This window comes from Morone saxatilis, unplaced genomic scaffold (assembly GCF_004916995.1).
Source record: "Morone saxatilis isolate NCDOM2014 unplaced genomic scaffold, NCSU_SB_2.0 Contig22, whole genome shotgun sequence".
NCBI classification, from domain to species: Eukaryota; Metazoa; Chordata; class Actinopteri; family Moronidae; genus Morone; species Morone saxatilis.
This window is the reverse complement of record NW_023339785.1, coordinates 9,593,438-9,618,409: the sequence shown is the minus strand read 5'-3', so window position 1 is coordinate 9,618,409 and position 24,972 is coordinate 9,593,438. Positions and strand designations below refer to the sequence as shown.

At 38.9% G+C, this 24,972-nt stretch overlaps 3 protein-coding genes across 4 annotated transcripts; 2 read left to right on the top strand and 1 right to left on the bottom strand.

The window, feature by feature from the left end:
- The first annotated feature begins 5,633 nt into the window (after positions 1-5,633).
- On the top strand, positions 5,634-10,760 carry gla (galactosidase, alpha). The gene is made up of 7 exons (XM_035669228.1): positions 5,634-5,909; positions 7,557-7,731; positions 8,589-8,763; positions 8,877-8,968; positions 9,154-9,315; positions 9,767-9,964; positions 10,225-10,760. The coding sequence occupies exons 1-7, from the start codon at positions 5,749-5,751 to the stop codon at positions 10,555-10,557; spliced, it is 1,296 nt and encodes a 431-aa protein (XP_035525121.1). The 5' UTR covers positions 5,634-5,748; the 3' UTR covers positions 10,558-10,760.
- Positions 10,761-10,859: 99 nt separating this feature from the next.
- rpl36a (ribosomal protein L36A) lies at positions 10,860-14,132 on the bottom strand. Its single transcript, XM_035669229.1, has 5 exons — positions 14,064-14,132; positions 13,233-13,338; positions 13,055-13,122; positions 12,833-12,955; positions 10,860-10,940 (listed from the first exon to the last, which is right to left on the bottom strand). Exons 1-5 carry the CDS (start codon positions 14,064-14,066, stop codon positions 10,920-10,922), a joined length of 321 nt encoding a protein of 106 aa, XP_035525122.1. The 5' UTR covers positions 14,067-14,132; the 3' UTR covers positions 10,860-10,919.
- Positions 14,133-14,540: 408 nt separating this feature from the next.
- On the top strand, positions 14,541-24,966 carry btk (Bruton agammaglobulinemia tyrosine kinase). Of its 2 annotated transcripts, none has more exons than XM_035669225.1 (18): positions 14,541-14,652; positions 18,105-18,263; positions 18,406-18,510; positions 19,194-19,275; positions 19,482-19,607; positions 19,712-19,776; positions 19,865-20,052; positions 20,432-20,494; positions 20,651-20,705; positions 20,839-20,918; positions 21,244-21,371; positions 21,589-21,660; positions 22,529-22,700; positions 22,889-23,108; positions 23,254-23,318; positions 23,826-23,944; positions 24,110-24,267; positions 24,387-24,966. In XM_035669225.1, the coding sequence occupies exons 2-18, from the start codon at positions 18,123-18,125 to the stop codon at positions 24,456-24,458; spliced, it is 1,911 nt and encodes a 636-aa protein (XP_035525118.1). In that variant the 5' UTR covers positions 14,541-14,652; positions 18,105-18,122; the 3' UTR covers positions 24,459-24,966. The 2 variants fall into 2 exon arrangements, with proteins under 2 accessions (XP_035525118.1, XP_035525119.1); XM_035669226.1 differs by lacking the exon at positions 14,541-14,652 and adding an exon at positions 14,662-16,627.
- The last annotated feature ends 6 nt before the right edge of the window (positions 24,967-24,972 follow it).

The following is a 24,972-nucleotide window of genomic DNA, read 5'->3' as shown; positions in this document are numbered from 1 at the left end:
CACCAAGACCTATCACCACCATGCTGTTAGTGAATCAATCACTGCTCAATCAATATAACAATAAAAACCAAGGTATGCAATATTGGACTAAATAACCTGGTAATTGCCTGTTTAATCTGCTACATTGGGTGATCCATTCCTTATTTTAACAGCAAGTCCCAGATGGAAAGACTTAAAGGAGCATTTTAGAGACTTTTAGCTAAATTGTATCTGAAGTGTCCTTTCTGCTTTGACTTAAATAGACAAAGACATGACAAATGCCATAGAAATAGACGCCAAGAAGTCTCAAAATATCCTTGAGTAAATGCCCTGCATACTGAGCTGAAAAAAATTATTGATTTTATCAGATATGTGCTGTCTCTTTTTGCTAGTTATTGATTTTGCAGTGCACTTTGTGTACCAGCAATAGCACACAATACGCAGTCCTATCTAATTATTGTGGAGAACGTGCATCATCAGGTCTCCTCAAAGGTAGGATTAGTCCTGGCAGGTCCGTGCTGCTTTTGTAACAGCAGCCAGAGTGAAGGTCAGTCTTTTTAAGGACTTCAAACTGATTCATGTATCGATTACACTATTAAAATTGATTTTCTCAAAATATACTGAAGCACCCTCTGCTGAGGCCCTGTACTCTCTCTGTTGGGGTGGCTGCTCCTGAGATCATTGGTAATAATATTTCAGATGTAATCACTAGGAGACGATTATTGAACACCATTTCCACGTCAGCAAGATAATAAAATCATAATTAGGCATGTTATTTCCAGGATACACATGTGACTAATGTTTGAGGCATTGTCTCGGCATAAGAGTAGGAGCTGTTGAAAAAAATCACAATGCTTAAATAGTAAATATATTTGAAAAGAACAAACAGGAGGAACAGGGGTGCTTATTTCGATTAAACCCTTTAGCTGTGAGCCAGTAAATAATGCATTTGGTGAATAATTCATTATGAAGGTTTATTGATTAAAAACGACTTGCCCCCAGTACAGCGCCTAAACATCTACAGGAGAGCCGCAGAGAAGCAGAAACTTAAGTGAAGACAATTTCTACATTTGAAAGCAAATTAATTCCTTTCCTGTCTAGTATGTGTCAGACGTCAAATAATTAATCACAGACACACAGAGCATCAAGAAGAGAAAATCAAGAACGTCAGATGAGCTGGTTATATTTATTTAAATAAACCAGGACTTGAAAACTGCTGTTGATGCAACACACTGTGGTTCCCTTCTCAGTCGAGAAAGATTTGATCTAATCCACAAAGAACTGAGAAATCTATCTTTGCACTATATGCTTCCCAGCTGTGAGCATGTAGGAAAATAAAATGTAATAACCAGTTACACTTCATTAATACTCCAAAAAAAATTCCTTCCAACATGGCTTTTCAGTGCAATGTGGATTTAACATACCATAGATAAGATTGAGGGTATTCACATTAAAGTTATGCACACTACGTTTATGACTTTCTAATTACATTTTGACTGGTAAGAATGAACCATTGAAAATCTAATTAAAGATATCTACAATTCAGTTTTGAGTCACCATAGGCTACAACTTAATGGTTCATTCTTACTAGTCACAATGTAATTAGAGATAGCTTAAATTAAAAATTTGACTAAATATTACATAAAAATTCCATATGGGGGCGTCTGGTGGTAGAGCGTTTAAGATGCACCAGGGACCTTTCTTGCATGTCATTCACTCTCATTTGCTTCACTTGTTTCCTGTCACTGGACTGTCCAGTGTAAAATAAAGGTGAAATTAACCCCAAAGAAACTACAAAGATTGACTATATGTGGTTATGCTCTGAAAATAAATTATAAAATAGTATAATGATATTTATGAAGTCACTGTAGATATCTTAAAAGGATTTCTGACTAGCCCAAATCTATTTTGGAGATACCTCAAATTATCGCTCATCCATTACATTTCATTTACCATCTGCATTTCCATCAATTGACTATTTTCAATTACAGTTATGGCATCTGCAAATGTCAGATACTAAAGATATGTGCAATTACAACTTGACTGGTCACATTTTAATTACGATGAGTCAAAATGCATTTGCAGAGGTCAAAAATAGATGTTGTATGTATGTAAGTATGTATGTATGTATAGAAGTATATGTAAAGATGTCACCTTGTTGTGTGTTCAGTTGGCTTGCCATATAAGCTGATGGTTCAAATGGATAAAACAGAATGAAGAAGCCCTAAAAAAAACCTGTAAATCAACCTTATCAACTTAAACTGTGCAGAAATGTGAAAAAACAACTAAACAATAATATTAATTAACAAAATTATTTACAGGTCATTGTAAAGCCGTTTCTCAGTTCAACAAAGACCTAATTAAAGCAGCAACATCAGCACATGCAGGCTCCTTTCCCTGTGACAGTCACATAAACAACTTAAGCAGCTAATTAGAACACAATAAATAATTTTCCACTGAGGGTATGTGAGACATATAGTGTTAGTTGTTGCATTTATGGAGGCACAACTTTTTGATGACATTTGCTCTTGCTGACACCTGTCCCTATAGATCAATACAATAATGGAACTCCTTGGCACACCTTAACAGCTTTCCCTTTCATTTTATCCCCATACACTTTATAACAAAGTTGCCAGCATAAGTCAGCCATGACAGTCTCTTCAATTACGTGACACTGGCAAAGAAAGGGACATGATGGATTGGTGTCAAACTCTGGGGAGCCATAAGCCAGACAGACAGAACGGGTTGCCCAGCTGTCGACAATCTCAATTAACCGCTGTATAGATAGAGGCACACTGCTCTTTTATGCAGTGCTGCAAAAAAAACCAGGGTCTCTATCACGACGGTGGGCGAGATCCCATTTTTACAAAGAGAAAACTATGTATTCAAGTGAGCCGGATTGGTCCATCCATCAGCAGGGGGGTGAGTCAAATTGAAATCTGACATTTAGAGCCTTGACGCCTTTGCTCACTGGCACTGATATGAACTATAGCAAGTGACAAATTGTTTGTTTCAGGCCTGTCCCTGGGTTAAGCCTCTGATAATGTTTAGGGTTCAAATAGACACCCTTGACATTTTGCGGAAAGGTCAGGTTTTGTGTTCATTAATGCTCCCTTTTTACATACAGCCAGCAGTGTGGATGCGGATTATTGTTGTAATCTGGGTTTGTGCCAACTCATGAATGCTGCCTCATTTGGTTTTGACTCCTCTCAATATTGGGACACGAGGAGTCGTTCACAACAACAATGCGCTGTCAGGAACATCTCACAGAGAGGTTTTACTGAGGCAGTTTGCTGATGTTCAAGTTTCAACCTTCTTTCTATGTTTTTCTGAAACTTATTGGGGGATTTTTGAATGCAATTACATATTGTGTGTGCATATGTTTTACATTATTAAAGTCAGATACACATAAAAAAATCAAACACAACAAAAAGGAGTGGATGTAATATATATAACTGTATATAGTCCTGTGTTATCAATTACAAGTCATGGTTTTATCCCATTAAAATGATCTATATAAGGTTACTATATCAAATAGAACATGTTTACCTTTATGGGCTGGTGGCCTTTTCTGCTTCCAATTCAACAAAATCAGTCTTCATGCTAATGATGTCATAAAATGTATCATTTTATATTTATTGTTTGACAGCTCTATGATAACTGCTTTCTCTCCAAACACCAGAATTGGGTCCGGTTTGAGTTGCTTCTGTAAAACATCAGGGTTGGAATATTTTAGTCCTATAACTAACAAATTATTGGGCAGTTCCAAAACATGTCTGCCTTGTCACATCAGTCACATGATGAATTTACTGTATTACCTAGAACACATGTTGGAGAGCCTCCATTTTGATAGGTGTAGTCTGTAATAATGCATGTGTGGTTCATACAGAAGAGGAGTGGGATGTTCTCAGGCCTTTCTCCACCGATTTCTACTCCCAGTTCCTCCTACCAGGCCTCCCTCAGGTGGCTCAGTGTGGCTGTACAGCCTGTTCGCGCTAGTATGTCATGAATTCTTGATATAGCCCCTTTAGCTGTGTTGAATAAGAACAATGTATCCATTGTGGAACCAGATGGCTCATTGGAAAAGGGTGGAAATATTCTTTTTACAAAACTACAAACTTGCACATATTTGGAGGTTTCAACTCTTCTGTGCCTCCGTACAAACTTTCAAAATAGCTGATATAATTAGAAAATACAGGTAAACAATTTCCAGCTGCCTCCTTAAATTTCAACAAAAAGGCAAATAGAAAAACTCATCACTCTCTCTGCATGTGTGCGAAGATCTCTGACAATTTCACAAGGAAAACGTCCAGGATTAATTTGGTTCTGTAGCAGGGTGTCTATTTACAGCTGAGTTAAGAAACCTATCTGTAATTCATTTAACGTCTGTACCAGACAAATTAGTGTCTTGGACCTGGAGCTAATAAACAACGGCGTCGATATGTACATAGTCCCACATTATTGCTGAAAGTGCGTGTGGCATTTTTGATTAGGCAGACTCCTCAGGGGACAGTCGGGTAAATTGGGCCATTTTCTTTCATTCTTGGTGTCTGCTGGATAGTGAATACAAATAGATGTACAGGGGATCTGCTGTTTTTCTTTAGTTAATCTTGCATGAAAACCTGACTTTATTTTGAATACAAGATGGTGGTTCACTCCCTCAATTTACCATAATGAAGGAATATTATAGTATATGTAGGAAATAAATAATGGAATTTAGTAGTTGTAAAATAATGCATTTTTTTTAGAATACTATGTTTATTTAGACAAAAAGCAAACGTTAGTGACTGTACTGTGATGAAACACATCAATGCTGGTGTTAAAATTTACATTATTACCAATTTATCAAAATCTGCATTTTGTGGGTTAAAACTGGTTCAACACACCCTCTGCTGTTTTCTGTTTCTGCATAATGAGTACTTTTACTTTTGGTAAAGAACCAGTGTGGAGGATTTAGTGACATCTAGCAGTGACGCTGCAGATTGCAACTAACTGAACACCACTCGCATCTGTATTTACCAACCTGAGAATAAGAACGGGATGTGAAGTGTTTGAGAAACTACAATGGCTGCGAAACTGGCGAAAAAACACAAGTCAGTCTTCGGGATGTCTGCTGTGGGCTACTGTATAAACATGGCGGTTCAACATGGAGGTCTCCATGGAAGGCGACCCGCAGTGTCTGTAGATAAAAACGTCTCATTCTAAGGTAACAACGATTCTTATATTCAGGTGATTATTCACTACTGAAAACACAACTATGAATATTATATGAATAGATCCTCCTAAATGTTACACACTGCACCTTTAAGTAGCTACATTTTGCTGATAGTAATTACATTATTTTACATCAGTAAGGTTTTGAATGCAGAACTTTTACTTATAGATGATTATTTTTGTATTAGTACTTCTGGTTTTAACATCCCAGTTTTACTAACAATGAATACCAGTATGAATATCTTTCCGATTTTTTGTTCTGGTTTCAGTGTTAAGGAAGGTCACAAGGTATGATTATAGCCCTATCATGTGAAGTCAGCTGACTTGCACACTGTCACCTGAGCCTTGGCGCTTCCTAGTTTTGTAGTCAGAGACTCTGGACGCAACGTCATTAGACAGTCAGACGCATTTTAATGTGATTGGTCCGGGAATTACGTCAATCATCAAGGGGGGAGGCGGGCTGAAGACGTTTTGTTCGAGGAGGAAATAGACACCAACGCAAACACAGGCGCTTGTTGTTATTGTTGTGCGAGAGTAGGGAGTTTAAAAGTAAATATGTACATTGCTGTGGTCCTCCTCGCGTTGGTGGGTGTAATGAGCCGTGCTGCTGAAGCGCTGGACAATGGTCTGGCTCTGAAACCCACAATGGGCTGGTTGCACTGGGAGAGATTCATGTGTAATATCGACTGTGAAAGGGACCCCAATAACTGCATCAGGTAAGAGACATCAGACTGAGGGCTGAAACACAAGGAGGGCAGTCATGTAAGCGTTACTCAAGTCCTATATTACTAGTCATCCATGGTCTGCTTCAACTCCACCTCCTCCTTCTTCAGACATCTCATTTATAAAATGTCTGTTCTTGAATCACATGAAAGTGATCCAACATGTATGAAACGTACTTTTAAACAAGACACGTGGGATCCCAATGTGTAGGCTACATGAAGTGACACAGTATGGAGAATGCTTATAATCAATCTATAGAAACACAATATGGTTTCACAGGATATAGAAAAATCCTGAACTTTCTTGTAATCATGACTTAACTCATAAGTATGACCTTAAACCCGTAACAGTCATGTGTAACAATACATTTGCATTTATATGACGTTCTTCTGTGTAATTATTATCCCATACTTATACCATCTATCGTTTAATTATGAGATCTTTATTTCATAATTGAAAAACTGTCCCAGAAGGAAGAAAATGAGATCAGAAAAGCGGTGGACATTTGATAACACAGAACCATAATGACTCCTTTTTCTTCATTTTTTTTCCTTTGGTTTGAGGCACTGGGAGATATTGATGTCAATGTTTAGTGTGATATCCTAAATTTGCAAATCAATTTGTAAGCCAGGAACATAAAAGTATGCACACATTCCAGTTAAGCACAGGGATGGGCCGGATTGACTGGAAAAAGACAGGAAGTAACAGAATTAATTATACGAGACAAGGTTTTAAAAGAGAAAACTGTCACAACACAGATTACATTGGGCTGCAACAAACGATTATTTCCTCAACTAATATTAATTAAGAGATTTACTTTAATGTAAGACAAACATATCTTCTGATTTGAGAAGCCACAGCTGGCAAACATTTGGCCTTTTTGATTGAATAACCAATTGACAACATAGTTGCTGATAATTTTAAGTCAATTGACTAATCGATTCAGCTCTCAGAACTATGTAAAAGTATTATTATATTGCAAAGATATCTTAATTCAGAAGGAAGGTTCAGGTAAAACATTCTGATCTCCTCAAGGTTAACCTACCAGTTTTCTAGCAACTAATGATGATCTGCTTATCATTGTCTCTGGTAACCGATTAATCATTAAGTCCAATAAATCCATCACATATATAGTGCCCAAAGTGACAACTCCAGATAGACATTCAGTTTACTTTACGATATGAAGAAGAAGAATCTCAAATGTTTGGCATTTTTGCTTAAAAAACAATGGACCAATCAATTAACTAACAAATGATTGCAGCTCCAGACGTATTAAAAGTTAGTCAAGCCTAATTTCTTTTGTTTGATGAATGCAGAGCACAATGATGCAAGATCCTGCTGCCTGTTTTATTTTAGGGACCACTATGCTGATTAGTGACAGAATTAAAACAGCTCACTCCCTGTGTGCAGAAAAAAAAAGCAATTCCCAGAAAGCCCTGGCCGACAAAGCGTTTAGAAACACCAAATGTCAGCTTGTTGGTTGAATGGTCGTCGACAACAATGAACAACAGAAAAACTGGCATTCGTTTGTATGAAAACAGCATGTACGTGTCTGCCATATTGCTCCTGCATATGACATTGAACACTGGCATCTAACTGATACTATCAGCCCCGCCTGTCTCCTCCTGTTGCCCTGGCAGTGAGCGTCTGTACATGCAGATGGCAGATGTGATGGTGAAGGAGGGCTGGAAAGAGGCCGGTTACGAGTACGTCTGCATCGATGACTGCTGGCCCTCCCACCAGCGCGATGCCCAGGGCCGCCTGCAGGCAGACCCCAAAAGATTCCCGGGGGGTATAAAGAAACTGGCCGACTATGTGAGTAGTAGGTATAAAAGAGGCACAGAGACTCTGGGTGTGAATATGCTATCAATGCCACAATTCCACCATAGACATCAAAGAAAGAGCGGTTCAGATAGTCTTAAGGAATGTGAGAACTGCTTTCATTTCACTTATTTCACTAGCTGGAAGGAGCATAATGAGAGTGTGTACTCGTTTTATTAGTTTCCAGTCTTTGGGCTGCATTATGAATAGTGTACACAGTTATATAATGGTAAACCATGTTATATTTAAGACATATTCCCACTGATGTGATTCCATGGGGTGCAGTGTTAGCGAATATATGCTGCAATGCGTCTAAGTTTGGAAATCTTTATTTCAAATTTAAAAAAAAGTTTGGGAACGCCTGGTTAAATAACGTTGGAGGTAAAAGTGATTACACAGTCAGATTACAGATTCATTATACATCCATCTGAGCCGACCTGCAATTATTTACATAATGAAGGGGAAAGGACCAGATGTGGAACCCAGGTCTCAGATTTCATACCAGCAGAAATTCAGCACCTGGAGTCAGGGGAGATATGTGGGCATATATTGTCTTAGGTAGGAGTATCACCCTCTCTGCTACAGTCACAGTGCGGAGGAGCTCTCCTGAGTTTGAGACCACTATGACAGGCTGATTCCTACACAGGCAGCTAAAACATGATGTTCACCAGGAAAGCAGATATATATTTAGGCCCACTAAGGCAGAGCTGTGTCCTGTAACAGAGGTTTAAATTTTTTAAACTGTGCAACATCGCCACCTGCTGGTACATGCATTCATTCATAACCTGCCAAAAAACAAACAGCAGTCAGTACTTTGTAAATTAACGTTAATTTTTGTGTTTCTGTTCGAGGTCCATTCTAAGGGGCTGAAGCTGGGTATCTATGCAGATGTGGGGAAAAATACCTGTGCTGGATACCCCGGCAGTCTGGGTTACTATGAGACAGATGCTCAGACTTTTGCTGACTGGGATATAGATCTACTCAAGTTTGACGGCTGCTATATGGACTGGACCTTACTGGGAGAAGGTGAGTGGAAGTATAACTTGTAATTATCCGAACACGGTGGAGCCAGTCCCCACATACTCTGAGCTGTCAACTGTTACGTGTCTTTAACGGGTAATGTTTTTGTTCTGGTTAAGGATACGTGAACATGTCAGAAGCACTGAACAAAACCGGAAGAAGCATCCTGTACTCCTGTGAGTGGCCTTTGTATGAGTGGCCTTTACAGCAGGTGAGGGAGGAGTTGTTTGATTGAGTCATTTTTTATTCAAGCATCCCAATATGATGATTATGTTCAAATATTCTATCCGTACAACAATAGAAATAAGGAGTACTTATGAATGATAACTTACAATCAGCTGATGACACCATACATCATGTGTTATATGCCGTTAAAGAGCATTTCTGTGCCTGCAGCCCAACTACACGGCCATCCGTGAGACGTGTAACCACTGGCGCAACTTCGCTGACGTGTACGACTCATGGAGCTCTATCAAGTCCATCCTTGAATGGACTGCTTCTCATCAAGACATCATTGTCCCCTCAGCTGGACCGGGAGGCTGGAATGACCCCGATATGGTACTCCGCTCTACTCAAGCTCTCGAAGTGAACATAGAGCCAGTGCAAAGCTGTGTAATTAGCATATTAAAAACCTCAGTGCCAGCTGCTGCATTCTGAAGACAGAGTGCAGATTTGTTTCTGAACTGGAGGTCATCAGACCACTCTCAGCTAACTCTCTGCGAGGAAGCAAATAATCATATTTCCCAAAATGTCTTTTAACATTCTCGATGTTTTAGTTGATGTATATTTCATGTATATAGCCAAAAGAGTTATTAAAGTGGTTCCATACAGGCCAAACAGTAGTATTCACTCTCATTAAAGGGTTAAACTGAATTCATTTTAGTTTGAAAACAGTATACATTTTTAAAAACCTGCATTTTAGTGCGATCACGTTTCTCAAAAGTAGGTTGTTGACGCACTGCATTCACACTGTAAGCCTAAATTGCCCTTCTATTTACCTTTTCTCTAGCTTGTGATTGGGAACTTTGGCCTGAGTCACGACCAGCAGGAGTCTCAGATGGCATTATGGACCATCATGGCCGCCCCTCTGCTCATGTCTAATGATCTGAGGGACATTTGTCCTCGCTCCAAGGAGCTGCTGCAGAACAGACACATCATAGCCATCAGCCAGGACCCGCTGGGCAAGCAAGGATACCGCACTGCCAAGGTAAGTGAGGGGAGACACAAAGGAGGATCACCTCCTGGAATGACAGCGGTCAGCATTTATAGGACAGTTTCTATATAGGAATCGAAGTGCATTGTGGTTGTCTTGGCAAGGTCTTAGACAAACCTTTAGCAGTGATATTAATGAACGATAAATGTGGGGCAGACAAAGTAGTAATGCCAATTAATTAATTGCCAATCATCTAAGCATGAACTAGTACTACCATCTGTTGTCAAAAGTGAATAACAGGATTTATTCTACAGGTGGACAGTTTTGAAGTGTGGGAGAGGCCTCTGTCCAAGAACCGACTGGCTATCGCCGTGCTGAACAAACAGGAGATTGGTGGTCCCAGAGGGTTCGTCATCAGAGCGGTTCCTGGCTGGAAGATCTGTGACCCCCAGTGTAACGTCACACAGATCCTGCCTCAGTACAAGGAAATGGGTGTTCAAACTCCACAAAGCAAAATGGTTGTAACTGTCAACCCTTCAGGCACGGCTCTACTGACTGTCACTCCCATCAGCAGCAGCTTTAAGGCTCTTAACAAGGTGCACTGGCAGGACACGTCTGTCAAACGCAAGCACACCATCGTGTTGTAGTCCTCGGGTGGTTGTGCACTTTAGCTGCCAAAACAATTTTAACTGCTTCAAGTGGAACATTGTTTTAAATTAAATATGAACAGATTAAACTGTGTCTAAATTTAAAAAGGGAAAATGTTTTAGTCTGTTTGCATTCAGCTTGGATACGAGGATTACAGTACACCTGCCACTTTATGTTGAATAAATCACTGGAAATGTTTTTACACACCGCTTTGAACTGACCAGACTACGCTGTTAAATTATCTAAAGCTTCATCTTGAATTTTGCACATGACAGGTAGAGTGAAACACAGACGAAGGAAGTATGTTTTAATACATTTATTGAAAATCGTGACAATTTCCTCCAGAAGACTGGGCCACAGTTTAAAACTGGATGACCTGGCCCTGTAAGAAAACACATGGAAAACTTTAGTTAGAATGATGCTCAGGTAGAGTTGAACATAGATGTGTCAATGACATATGGTTCACCCTAAATGCTGCTGGAAATGATAGACAATGTCTAATCTATGATGATGAACTTTTGTACTGTATTCAAATAAAGATTTAATGAACAGGTTCACGCATTTGTTTGCTTAACCCCTCATCAAAAGTAAACTTACATCAAAAGTAAAAAAAGTTTTACCATGTGTAACATTTTACTTTATATAAGGGCTACATGATGCAGTAAAATCATCGTATTGAGGTCATTCTGACACACTGATTCACAATTATGGGGGAATGATCATTTTTGCATCACAAATTGAATTTTCACAACCAAAAAGGATTAAAAAAAATTATTTGTCATTTTTGGGAGTCTGCACTTGGCCATATAGCGATTGATAATATGTTGATTATAAAGTAAAGCTGCACAGTTACTTTATATTCTACCTATATATTACACCATCTTACTCTAATCATAAAACTTAAGGTTAATGAGGACGGCTGAGGAGGAATTAATGATGAAAACCCATTACATAAATATGCTACATAATGGTTAATTCATCTCATAAAAAATCGCCCCCTCACTGTCAAAGAGCAGGCGCCACAATCTCACAAGCTTTATCCTTGTGAAATTACACTTTAATGAAACTAGAAATTACAGTTCTTATGCACTCCTCAGTGTCTGAGTTCATGAGATAACGGCCTAGCAACGGTTCTTGATTTTGCTTTTTGGCATTAAGGTGTTTCATGAATCACAGTTACACCAAATTAAGATCTAATTGTCCCTGAAATTATATTCTAATATGAATCCTTCCAGAGCCATCAATTTACAGGCAGTTACGGTCAAGAATAGGATTAAAAGCTATTAATTACTGAAATTAAATTTGATTAATTCAAGGTTAAAACAGACAACCGGAGCACGAGGCCACAAAGAGGCAGCCAATCTGAGCAATTTCTATAATGTTCACCAAAACTTTATGTGGTATGACTGGCATCAACAATTCTCAGACATTTTCTTGTCAATATTTGGCCGTTCTCTCTGTATCATGAATGCTTCAGAGTTCTGCAGCTTTGATGGTCACTATTGTCAGAGTTTGTGCACACTGTCAAAACATCCTTCACAAACCTGTCATCATTTATTCCTGACTAATGTGTCAATTTCTTGACTCCACTTTGTTGAAATGTTTAAGTACAAAAACTGTACACTCAATCTAAATCCAAATTAATTCTGTTCTCCTCTACAAGTGGACTATTTAACACTGACTGCTCCCTATTGTGGAGATTTTGTCAATGTTCCAGTTCAGCCGAATATATCAAAATCTTACAGACCCAAGTTTTCTGGACCATTTTTGCAGCTGCTATATCAGATTGTAATGTAATGGGAGTAAGACTTCAACATATAGAAGATGACACACATTTTGGATATTGGATGGGCAATGTTATAGCCAGTATGGGCCTTTCACAGGCGTATTTGTGTGTAACCTCATACGAAAACATTTCTTTTGCTGCTATATAATGCAGAACAGTGTTTAATTTCTACAATACTGATGTTTAGCTACTAGTTTTATGATTTATGAATATCATCATCATGTTAAATAATATTGAACTTTATATTCTTTCTGATAACCCCCTGATGATAAGGCCCCATTTGTGAGTACACTGTTTAACCCTGCGGATTGATTATTATCCATTACTTAATTTCCTCTGGATAGTCATCACATCCACACAACGTGCTTTAGACCTCAGAGAGAATCTTTACAATTCAGACAGCATTCACACACGGCAATGAAAATACAGTGCATTGTGGGAATGCGCACGCGTACACTGCTAAATAAAATGACTTCAGTGACGCCTACCTTTCTCTTCTTGTCACCACCCAACTCGAAGTGCTTGCATCTCTTGATTGCCAGCATTCTCTTGGATCTGCAGTTGGGCTCCACACACTCAAGCCTCAACACAATCTTCTTTGTGGTCTTAGCCTGAAAACACACAGTACATCATTGGGTCTAACCTCTCTCACACACACACACACAATCCTTGACACTACAGATCGAACAGAACTAGAAAGCTGAACATACCTTCTTTCTGAAAATGGGCTTTGTCTGACCACCGTACCCGCTCTGCTTTCTGTCGTATCTCCTCTTACCTGCAGAAGAAATACAGTTCAGCTACACTTCATGGCACGGCTCATTCATTCTCTCTCTCTCACACACACACACACACACACACTATATATGGGTTTATTTGTGTGCGTACCCTGTGCGTAAAGGGAATCCTTTCCCTTCTTGTACTGGGTAACTTTGTGGGGTTGGTGCTTCTTGCACTTCTTGCAGTAGGTCCTGCGGGTCTTCGGGACGTTCACCTAAATAACACAATATTAACCTTACACATTTTTGCATAACACTTAGTGACAAAGTAAAATATTTCAAGTTAAATCCCACTGATAATTTCACTAACGATACATATAGACAACGCTAGTCAGTGTAATTAAAAGAGTAATGTTAGTGGGCTTACTGACGACTGCTAACAGCATTAATTCAGCTAACTATTTAACTATATGTGGAGTATAAGTGTACAGTTTATCTCCCTCGGTATTGTGTCACATTGGTACATTTATAAACGTCCCATTAACGAGCAGAAAGTTCGTGTTTAACATTTAATCCTGTCAGCGACTCCTCTGAGTAAAAGCTGCTAACGTTAGCTATGGAGCTAACGCGTTAGCTTTGTAACCACGTAGTGTAAATTCACTGCGGACCGGCTGTGTTAACATGTTCATGTGCAACCGGCTAACAAGGAGAAATGATTGTTATTTGCCGTAGCTGTTAGTTTGACTGACATTTAAGGTAAAATGCCTCTTAGAAAAGAGAAAGGCCGGTGTGAGTGCATGTAGGTTTCGCCACAAACACAGCAAGCGTTGCTCAGAGACTATTTAACACCGTAAATGTACATATGGCGAATAATACTGCCATCGACGTGTGAACAAAGACAGTGTTAACATATCACAGTCAAACAAACGCAGTAATTCTTTCTTAATCGGCGAGATTGAGTTTGATTCTGTAAAAAAGTATTGGTGTGATTATTTCATACCATGGCTGCGACCCGATGCAGAGGGAAAGAGGAAGGACGAGACCGGAAGGAGTCCCTAATGTAGACCCGGTGGACAGGCTGCACAGTCTGCCCCCTAGCGGCGGGACACAGCAGGAGGCCAAAAACCACAAACAAACAGGCTAACAAAGAGGTCAAACTTTAAGTAATGCAGAGGGTTACACATTTAGTGTTTGTTAAACACAATGAGCAAACTTTTTGCCTGCAGACAGGATCAGTTTAAAGTGTATTAATCTCTTGTGCTGCACTATTTAAAATGGCAGTGGACTGAACGAGAAATCCCCTCAAATAAAAGTGTATGAGTTTAAACTATATGGAGCACACAAATATGGCCCTTTGTTAATGTTTATCCCGCTTCCACTTATCACCAAAACTGTCCAGAGGGCTGATATGAAAATGAGCAGGAAGAAAAAGGGGAAGTAAGTAGAGCCGATTCCTCTCTGTGGGTGGGTTTAAGTTTCTTGCATCACAGACTCACACACATTTTATGGAAGACGAGCGACTGAGGCAAAGGTTCAAGCCTCAGCATCTATAGTTATCTGTCTGATGCTTTACTTTTTTGGGTGTCTGGGTAAGTGACGAAGCTCTTTGAATGTAAGATCTAAGGTCAAGATGTATTTGTAGTTATATGTTCACTTCAGTGTAAATTATAATAGAAGCTGTATGTATGCATTTCATTTGAAAGGTAATGGACAACAGTCTTAGTAAGTATTATGTAGAGTTCAACGAGTACTGAAGTGAAACCCACTAATATTCCATTTGTATGCAAATACTTAATGAAGTATGTACTCATTACAAAACTACAAATACAGAAGTCTAATAATAGTGACATTATCAGCTAAAATCCAAAGATGTTATACTTGTTTTTTGAATGTTTGGTTGACAGTGATGGACTATGGTGTATTCTGCTGTACTTGTTGCATGTATTTAACTCTTCTTGCAGCACTTGAGTGGTTTAGATGTGTGGTGGGGTTATAATCAGATAGTGTCTTGTGGTCACCCATATATATGTTCAGTATGCTGTGAATTAGAGAGCACTTGAAAACTTTACAAAGGAAGATGTTTCTGTGAAGTTACCTTTACTAATATGCATCATAGGAAACGCTAATTGCTTCTTGTGTATTCTGAAAATAGATTTCCACAGACCACAATATTAAATGAATGTGGTTAACATGTGTAATGTGTATATGTGTAGGGCATTTTTTAAGATTTAACCCTCCGGGTTTGTACTCCTGGTTTGTAACATCCTTGTCAACGCTCTTTTTTTTCTCAAAGTCTCTTTTATATATACACACTCACAACACACACACACACACACACACGCACTTTGTTGCATACACCACTTATCTGTCAGGAAACGTAAGGAAAGAGAGCATCTTGTCAGGTTCCTGTTAACCCAAGTCTTTCATGATATGGTTATGTTTGCTGTGTCATATATAGCAACAAAATACTAACTTGCACGTTATTCTACACATTAGTGTTAATAACTCATTAAATTCAGCCCGTTTCATTTTAAAACATGTTGCACTTGCTTGCACATACTGAGGTGGTGACACAGCTGGCAATATATCTGGGTTAGAAAGATCAGTGGCCCATCATCCTGACAGCCACCAACGTCATAAATGGTGAAAATATATTCAAATATATGTTATCTTGTGATTAGATGATTGTGTGAGATTAAGCTGCTTTTTTTAAGGACACGCTTTGGCTACTCTTGACTTTTAAGTTTCTGAAACATAGAATTTCACAACCCAAGAACACACAAGCAACTGAGAAAAGATCAGCATTAGAAAGTGAGAAAAAAAACTTCTCACTGCAAAGTGTTAAAGTGTTGTGATGCTGTGCAGAGACAGAGGCACCTACATTAGTGAATATTGTACATAATTGTCAGTGTGTAAGTCATAAAGTGATGTGTAACAGTATACATGAATGTTTAAATGTGCTAATGAAAGATAACTACATATGAGAGAGATAATGTCAGGCTGAAGTGCTGCAGGGCCACTGTGTTTCTTCTCCCTTCATATTGCAGTAAAACACTGATGCAACTTCCCTATGAGTTTGTCTGTGTCAGCCACCGTGAGTCAACTCCCTTCAAAAAAGAAACACCAAAAAAAAAACTTTTGGTAGCTACGATACAAATACAGGCGTACAGTTTCAGTCGAATGTCTCCAATTAATCACAGCAAAAGAGAGAGCAGGGATGGTACAGGGATGGTTTTATCTGTAGAGTTTGTTGACCTCTACTCAAGTTAGTGATGTGAGAAAACATTAGGTCATGACAAATGAGGAATGAATAAACAAAGTTTCACGGAATGGGGAACAATGCTGTCTGTTCATGGCAGCACAAACAAAACCATCAGGTATATTCAGTGTGCTGTGAAGAAATGTTTCACTCCTCTTGTTTAGCAGGGAGTGACCGAAGCTTCTGGTAGTGTTACAGTTCAGATGATAGAAGGAAGTGCTCACAAGCTGAAAATAGGCTGAGCTGAAGTGCAAACACATCTGACAGAGACTAACAGACAATGAGCATTCAGCTGTGGGACAAGGGTGAGTTTGATCTAATAGTCCATGTTTCACCTGGCAATATGAGGCTATGACTGCCTACCTTTATGGCATTGTGTACTTTAATATGTATACGTGAATAGTGCCTTTATTAAAAGTGGTTGATGTGTTTTTAGTTTTAGCTCTGCATCAGTCAGTTGAAACTAAAACTGCTGAAAAATTGCTGGTTTCATAGCTGGTCCGTCACTGGTGGATCTATTGATGTTAAATTGAGGCAAATTATTCAACAACTCAAGGAACTTTTCACTGTTTGTTGCAGCATTTTTGGTGATTTTGTTCCCGTACTGTCAAAAACCTTCATCTACTATATATAGTTTGTAAGAAGAGTGTCTATTTTTTGTTGTTTTAGTCTACGTTGTAGTGACAGATGTTATATTCGTTGTCCCACTCCACTCTCATCCACTGTATGGTGTGAAAAAGGGGTGGTGGTTTTTTTTTGAGGTGCAAGTTTCAGATCAGTGGTTAGCAGATGCTAAAAACAAGACACAACAAACAGTCAATAACTAAAAAGGATGGACTTATTCACCTACTTGCAGGTAAAATGGTAAAATTGAGTTTTACTGTAAACATCAAAGAACATACATTTTAATGTGTTTTATGAACTGTAACAGCAGTATAATAACCAGGTTGCTGGATCCTAAAAATACCCTCTCAAAATCAGGTTATAAAAAGTAATGTTGTGTTTGTGTGTGTTTGTGTGTGTTTGTGTCTGCATAGCAAACTGCAAAGTTTCCCAACCAAGCCAGTCAAAGACATCTACATTTATGTGACATGAAATACAATCACCAAAACCTTTTGGATGCAATTGATTGTGTTTTAGTTGATACAACTTCTAATATCACGACAATCCAATCAGTGGATAAGAAGAGGAATAATGGCAACCCATCATATTAGGAATATATAGTAGACAAGACACGCACTTATCAAAAATCTCCTTACACAGTTTCCCAGCACAGACGAATTTGGGTCACTGAGCTGGTGTGATGATGACGAGGATACAGTAGCTGAGGGAACAGATGTGCCACGGGAGGGAGGGGGATTTTGGAAACAGAGGATGTTGCTGGCAGTAAAAGCAGGGCTTATGCAAACTACAGCTAATCACATGCTGATATGTGCTCGCGCTCATGCTGCATGTCTCTTCATCTCTATCCAGATCTATAGTCTCAACTTCTATGGTGGCATTGCTCCGACTCTTTTAAGAGTGGTTACATTTGAACTAAAATCTTTGAAAATACGCTATCCAAAGGAAGTGAAAACACTAAATAAATAAGTGTGAAGTGCAACATCAACTGCCTAACATTGCTAAGCTAAGCATATCAATAATGGGTGTCAGTCACAGCTCTCATAAAACTGCCTGAGTTGTGGTGTGAATGAGTGTGTTCTTCTGTCACAGAGAAACAGCAGGCTGTTATGCTGTTTTTGTCCTTTACAAAACTATTAATCATTCCTTGTTTCCATGTAGAATAAATCTGACTGAAACATGTCAGAAAACATACTGGAAGAAATCTTCATTAAACGATCTCAACAGAAGAAGAAGACCTCTCCTTTGAACTACAAGGAGAGATGGTTTGTTCTCACCCAGGAAAAAATAGCCTACTATGATTTTGATCCGGACAAAGGGGTACGTATATGGAACTGCAGATATCCTGTAATGAGATAGTGTCACATTTTGTCTCAGATTAATGTTTGTTGGTGACCTTAAGAGAACTATGCAGCTACATAATGTCTGAAGGTAGCTGACTGTTTCCCCATCTGTTAAGCAGAAGCGAAAAGGTTTGAGAGGATCAGTTGACCTTGAGAAGATCAAGTGTGTAGAGACGGTCCAGCCGGAGCCCAATGCCCCGCAAGAGCGCATATATGCTTTCCAGGTAAACATGTTTGTCAGCTGACATATCTAACGGAGAGGGCATGAGAAATCGCCTCATGACAATCATGAAGGTTACAGACAAAGTTGCAACGATGTGTAATATTCCGGCCATTTTACATTCTCGCTGGTCTGAAGTCAGGACCAAAAACATTAACTCCTACCTCTATGCTGGTGTTGATTTTGGAGATGGAGAGAAACTGTCCCGGATCCCAATATCAGTCAGTGCAGTCTAATACTGAACCATAAAATTCTACTCAAACATGTCACTAATCAAAAAACATGTAGAAGCTGCAAGGGGGGACACATGGGAGGTTTTCTCCTTGTCATATAAGACCTTTCCAATTCTCCAGTAGTTAATATTGTGAAAGTCCATTGTTAAGAAGTGAAACCACCTCTCACAATCAAATGAACTGGGGATTTTCAGTGCGTGTGCAGGTGTTGCTTTGCACACATGTTAACTCACAGAAAACGGTTGCATTAAAAAGGTGTCTGTCTGGCACATGACATAAAAGAAACCCCTCCAGCTAGAGTTTCTGTCTTGCCTTTGGTACACCTATCGCAGTATAGTCTGGTATCACATGTACTTTTTGAACTAGTAACTTCAGAAATACAAAATCTTCATTTAATAGACCAACTCTGAAAAAAACAGCTGATGGGTATCTCCTTCTTTATTTTTTGCCACAGATCGTTTATGATGAGGGACCACTATACATCTTTGCAAAGAGTGAGGATATCCGGGCTCAGTGGATAAAGAAGCTGAAAGAAAGTTAGTATGCATGCAAATTTACATTTATATCTAGTGTTTGTGTGTCACTCACAGTATCTCACACAGTATATGCAATATTACACCATATCTTAACATCGGCCCGTGGCACCACAACAGAAGAGCTGGGTGCATATGCAAATGCTAATGTTGATTTAATGTAAATGGCCTGTGTATGTGTTCGTGTGTGTGTCCATACTTGCTCACAGTGGTGCGCTTCAACAAGGATCTCATGCCGAAGTACCATCCTTGTTCCTGGATGGATGGGGTGTGGCTGTGCTGTCAGCAGGAAGTTAAACAAGCCATGGGTTGCAAGGTGCTGGATAGTAAGAACGGTGAGAGCGAGATTCCCTTTGGTTTTAAATCCGCAACAGTTGACAACTAAACTTTAGCTTGTGACAAAATTATTTAATTCACTATTAAATTATGTAATTAATAGGATTTACATCTAAAGCATCTCGGCGAAGGGGGTCCAGGAAACCTCTTCCACCTACCCCGACAGAGGTATACACATAGTTCAATTAGAATAATATTCACTGATTACAGATAGTCATTTTGAAATAATGCATCCAATAATCTTACACTGTTTCAGGAGAAGCCTGGTCGACCTTTACCTCCACAGCCTCCTGAGCCACCTGCCCCCTCAGTAGGCATGACTGTCATAGCTGAGTACAGTTACACGCCCATGACACCCCAAGACCTGGAGCTGAGGAAGGATGAAGAGTACACCATCCTGGAGATGTCTGATCCGAACTGGTGGAGAGCCAAAGACAACTATGGGTGAGAGGAAAAAGTTAACACAAGAGGCCAATCCGATAAAATAAAATTTAAGTATGAGTTCCGATAAAGAACAGTACACAGCACTATGAGTGGACACACAGACCTGAATATGTGTACAGATATGTTTTACTGTATTTGACCAGATGTTTTTTTTTTTCATTTCAATCATGTTCAATCAATTAAGAACATTTTGTAGTATGATCTTATTATGATTGAAATGAAAAAAAAAGATAAAATGATGATAAAAGGGAGCAAGGATTTCTTTATGAGAGGCTGGTGTTGGAGCACGTTACCATCCAGTCAAGATGCACATTTGTTTGTGTATTTGTGTGTGTGCATGTAGACATTATTAATAAATACAATGTGTTTTGATTTGCAGGAATGAGGGTTACATACCTAGTAATTATGTTGTGGAAGCAGCAAATGGGCTTGAAAAATTTGAGTGAGTATGGGTGCTATTGTTCCTGCTATTTTTATGTCAGCAGATTCATTAATGGTAAAGTTCCTTGTCTGTATTTAAATGTGTTTTTGATTGCCAAAGCCATAAATGCTGCAAAAACAAACTCAGGAAAAAATAATTTCACATTTATTTTCACAGCTGGTATTGCAAGAATATGAACCGTAGCCAGGCAGAAAAGCAGTTAAAGACTGAGGTAAACTCAATGACATACACAATGTTATAAGAGGACAGCTATGGCAATATATGTTTGTGCACCTACAAATTAGTCAAACTCAGTTGGACTAAATTCAATTTGAAACTTATGAAACATGTGTGTTGTTTCCCAGAACAAAGACGGAGGTTTCTTGGTGCGAGACTCAAGCAAGGCTGGGAAATACACTGTGTCTTTGTTCAGTAAGGGTGGCGGGTGAGTAAGCTCAGTGGTGTTAAAACCCTTGTATGGTGCGCCATTTTTATACTATATCCACTGGCTCGAGTCATGTGTGAACGTATCAAAAGAAGAACTGTTTGTAATGAAAGCGGAAACAGTGGTCCACAGAGGGAGAGAGATGTAAATTATTTATGCAAAACCAGGACTAAACTGCCTCCACATCACATTGGCCCTAAGACTGTACTGTATCATGGATAACCACAGAGACATTACCTACTCATGCATACATGATATGTTCCTGTGTTGATGGAAACCTGTTAACTAAACCAACTTGAATTTAATCTTACTATTCTATCCACAGGGAAACTGGTGGAAGCTGCAGACATTATAATATCTGCACCTCCCCGCAGGGCCAGTTTTACCTGGCAGAGAAGCATAATTTCAACACCATCCCAGAGCTCATCAACTACCACCAGCACAATGCAGCAGGTCAATACAGTGAATGTGTGGATATCTCATTAAACACATTTATTTGGTTTTTGTCATACAATAAAATATAATTCAAATTTAGTTGTGGCAGCAGGACAAAGGGGGTAAAAGGTAACAAAACATAGACACACAAACAGGATATGAAAAAACAGAAACAGTCAAAGTCTAAATATTGACCTTACAGGTAATAACGTGGTTTTGTCATCTCCCTCACTAGGTATGGTTAGCAGGCTGAAATACATTGTATCTAACCGGGCACGGCCTCCATCAACAGCAGGGCTTGGCTATGGTAAGAGACTCTATCAGTATGACTTGAACTATAAGCCACAGAGCTCAACTACACAAGCTTTCTTGGCTTCTGAATATATTCCCTGGTTAATGATAATGTCTGTTGATTTCTCTCTGGTGACTGATTAGATGTTTGTCTGTGTGTGCAATTAATAAATCACCAATTCTAAAATAAACACTGCAAGTATTGTAATGATCATTCGTTAGTAGTGTTTTGGGGCACATTTGTTATAGGTAATGAATCCCTTAATTGTGAAAAAAAATAGATTGACATTTTGGGGAATGCGCTTTTATGTCGAGAGTAAGATGAGAAGATTGAGCTGCAGGCGGTAAGTTTAGCTTAGCATAAAGATAGCTGGGGGAAACAGCTAGTGTGACTCTGTCTAAAGTCCATCTACCAGAATCTGTAAAGCTCACAAATTTACATGTTAGATATTGTTAGTTTAATCCATACAAAAAAAACATGTCAACATGTAAAACATCATGTGGTTTTGCATAGGGGTTGTGTGCAGGACTATTTCCTGGCATGGAGCCGTAACCTCCAGTAAAACCACAATGTGTCATTTTTAAAAAAAAACCTTTTCTGTAGGTTCCCTCTTTTGTATGGATTAAAAAACAAAATAAAATGTGTTAATTAGTGAACTTGCTGTTGAGCAGACTTTAAACACAGATTCCTCCTGTTTCCAGTCTTAATGCTAAGCTAAGCAGTTGCTCGCTAGCTTCATTAAGACATGACAGTGGTATCAGTCTTTTCATCTGACTGTTAGCAAGCAAGAAAAAAGTGTATTTGCCAAAAATGTCAAACAATTGCTTTAATGTGGATGCTGCAAGTATAAAAGTGCTCCTCCATTCTCTATTGTTTGCTCCAGGCGTGTGGGAGATTGACCCCCGTTACCTCACCTTCATCAAGGAGCTAGGCACTGGTCAGTTTGGAGTGGTGAAGTATGGCAAATGGCAGGGCAAGCATGACGTTGCCATTAAGATGATTAAAGAGGGCTCCATGTCTGAAGATGATTTCATAGAAGAAGCCAAAATCATGATGTAAGCAAAACTGAATGAGTCTGAATTTGGACTGAGCTGGGTATTCAGCTGCAACACTTGAATTGAATACAGTCTAAATGAAGTTAAAAATAACTAAATGACTTTAAAAGACTAATAAATTTGATGTCTCACACTGAAACATGTACTTTCTATAACTCGTAACTTCCTTCTCCTTTTGCTCAAACCAGGAAGCTTCGGCATGAAAATTTGGTCCAGTTGTACGGGGTGTGCACCAAACAAAGACCCATTTATATAGTGACTGAGTTCCTTTCCAATGGTTGCCTGCTGACCTACCTTAGGGAGGGCCTGAAGCAGCACCCAACAGCTGTCCAGCTCCTGGAGATGTGTAAAGATGTCACTGAGGGCATGTCCTATCTGGAGTCGAAGCAGTACATCCACAGAGACCTGGTGAGAGACACAAAGCAACACATGTGCCAGTACATTTCTAGATTGTTGTATCATGTTATGTTGAGAAATACTGACATTAGATATCCGAAGATAACAGTAAATGTTTAATGATTACACTCAAGAAAGTTGTTTGTTTTGTCCTCAGGCTGCCAGGAACTGTTTAGTAGATGGCAATGGCACCGTCAAAGTGACTGACTTTGGACTATCAAGGTAAAATAGTTCACATGAAAAACAGGATACACAGAGGCACATTGGTGTCTAATAAAGTACGATACTAAACTCTGTTCTACTACTGTGGCTCTTAGTACTTTACTGGAATATTTCTATTTACTGTGTATTTACTCCAGTCATTTAATTTACCATTTTAGTTACTAGTTACTTTGTACATTAAGATTTTACAAAGATCACCTTACTATCAACTTTAACATAAACAGTATATATTTAGTATTTAATTAGCTCCACATCCACCAACAACAGTAAAATGCTACTTACAAATGAATGCATAAGTAATTATTATGTAACAATATAAAATATATTAAAATAACTCAAAGGGGCCATTTCTTCTTCACAATGAGTATTTTTTGTTTTTAAACTTTAAGTACAATAGTTGACTTCTGTCCTTTTACTTTTCTCAAAGACCTTTTACGTGTATAGAGTATTTTTACATTGTGGCGTTTTAAGGGAAATATCTGATTACATCTTCCACCGCTGCCTCAGATATGTCTTAGATGATGAGTACACCAGCTCAGCAGGTTCCAAGTTTCCTGTGCGTTGGTCACCTCCTGAGGTCCTCCTCTACTGCAAATTCAGCAGCAAGTCAGACATATGGGCATATGGTGAGTCGACACAAAGTAAAGTTTCAACTGTCAGTTCCCTACTGCATTTCTGGTCAGTGACCAGTGTAATATGTGTTTAAATGTATTCACAAACTATAAATTCACATCTGGGTTAAAACATTGTATGTATGTTTGACCACATTAACTATTTCCCTAAATACTTAGGGGTTCTTATGTGGGAGGTGTACACTTTGGGACGGCTTCCGTATGAACGCCTTAACAACACGGAAATAGTGGATCAGGTGTCCCGGGGCCTGCGCCTCTACCGCCCCCAGCTGGCCAATGAAAAGGTCTACAACATTATGACAAGCTGTTGGCTTGATGTAAGTTACTTTTGTGGGCCTCAGTAGAAACTGTGACAATGACCGTGTACAGAATTATGATAATATTGTCAGTATTGTCAATATTTTTTTCCACAACAATCTCATTTGTTGTGTTTCAGAAAGCAGATGAGAGACCCACCTTTGAGAAGCTGACACTGACTGTTCAGGATTTGCTGTACGAGCTCCAGTAGATCTCAGAATAATCCACACCAGCAGCGTACACACAGAAACAGTTCACTCTGGTCCGCACAGAGCAGCATCTCCTTATGGCTCTGCAAAGTTAACACAATCATGAAAACGGTTAACAGCTTGAACACAGGACTGCACTGCCACACTGAGATCCTCTGTAATGTGAACATGTGTAATGTGAATGTCATTATAACTCATTGATTAGAATAGCCTTCCTATCACATTATTGAAAGTATAGTCCAACAGACTAGCATTTAAAATGTGTATATTTTATTGAAGGTTATTGGATTTAAAAAATATATATATTGTATAGCCTATGTCTTTATTGTATTCTACGGAAGCGTATTGCATTCACTTGAAAATTTATTTTTGGTTTGTTTTTCAGAGTAATTTTTTTTTCTGTTTTTTAGAGTCATTTATTTTTATGGTTGGTTATTTGGACTAATTTCTTTCTGATTTTCTGAAAGCATTTGAAACAATAGACACATTCATTCCTTTATTGAGAGCTTGATTTAA

Excerpts from the sequence above, each read along its gene's own strand:
- btk (XM_035669225.1), top strand. The coding sequence starts at position 18,123 with ATGTCAGAAAACATACTGGAAGAAATCTTCATTAAACGATCTCAACAG. Across the intron at positions 23,945-24,109 it reads GTCAGACATATGGGCATATG|GGGTTCTTATGTGGGAGGTG; the intron begins GTGAGTCGACAC and ends CTAAATACTTAG. Across the intron at positions 24,268-24,386 it reads TGACAAGCTGTTGGCTTGAT|AAAGCAGATGAGAGACCCAC; the intron begins GTAAGTTACTTT and ends GTTGTGTTTCAG.
- rpl36a (XM_035669229.1), bottom strand. Across the intron at positions 13,123-13,232 it reads GGATTCCCTTTACGCACAGG|GTAAGAGGAGATACGACAGA; the intron begins GTACGCACACAA and ends TTTCTTCTGCAG. Across the intron at positions 10,941-12,832 it reads GTGGTGACAAGAAGAGAAAG|GGCCAGGTCATCCAGTTTTA; the intron begins GTAGGCGTCACT and ends GTTTTCTTACAG.
- gla (XM_035669228.1), top strand. The coding sequence starts at position 5,749 with ATGTACATTGCTGTGGTCCTCCTCGCGTTGGTGGGTGTAATGAGCCGT. Across the intron at positions 9,316-9,766 it reads GCTGGAATGACCCCGATATG|CTTGTGATTGGGAACTTTGG; the intron begins GTACTCCGCTCT and ends CCTTTTCTCTAG. Across the intron at positions 9,965-10,224 it reads AAGGATACCGCACTGCCAAG|GTGGACAGTTTTGAAGTGTG; the intron begins GTAAGTGAGGGG and ends TTTATTCTACAG.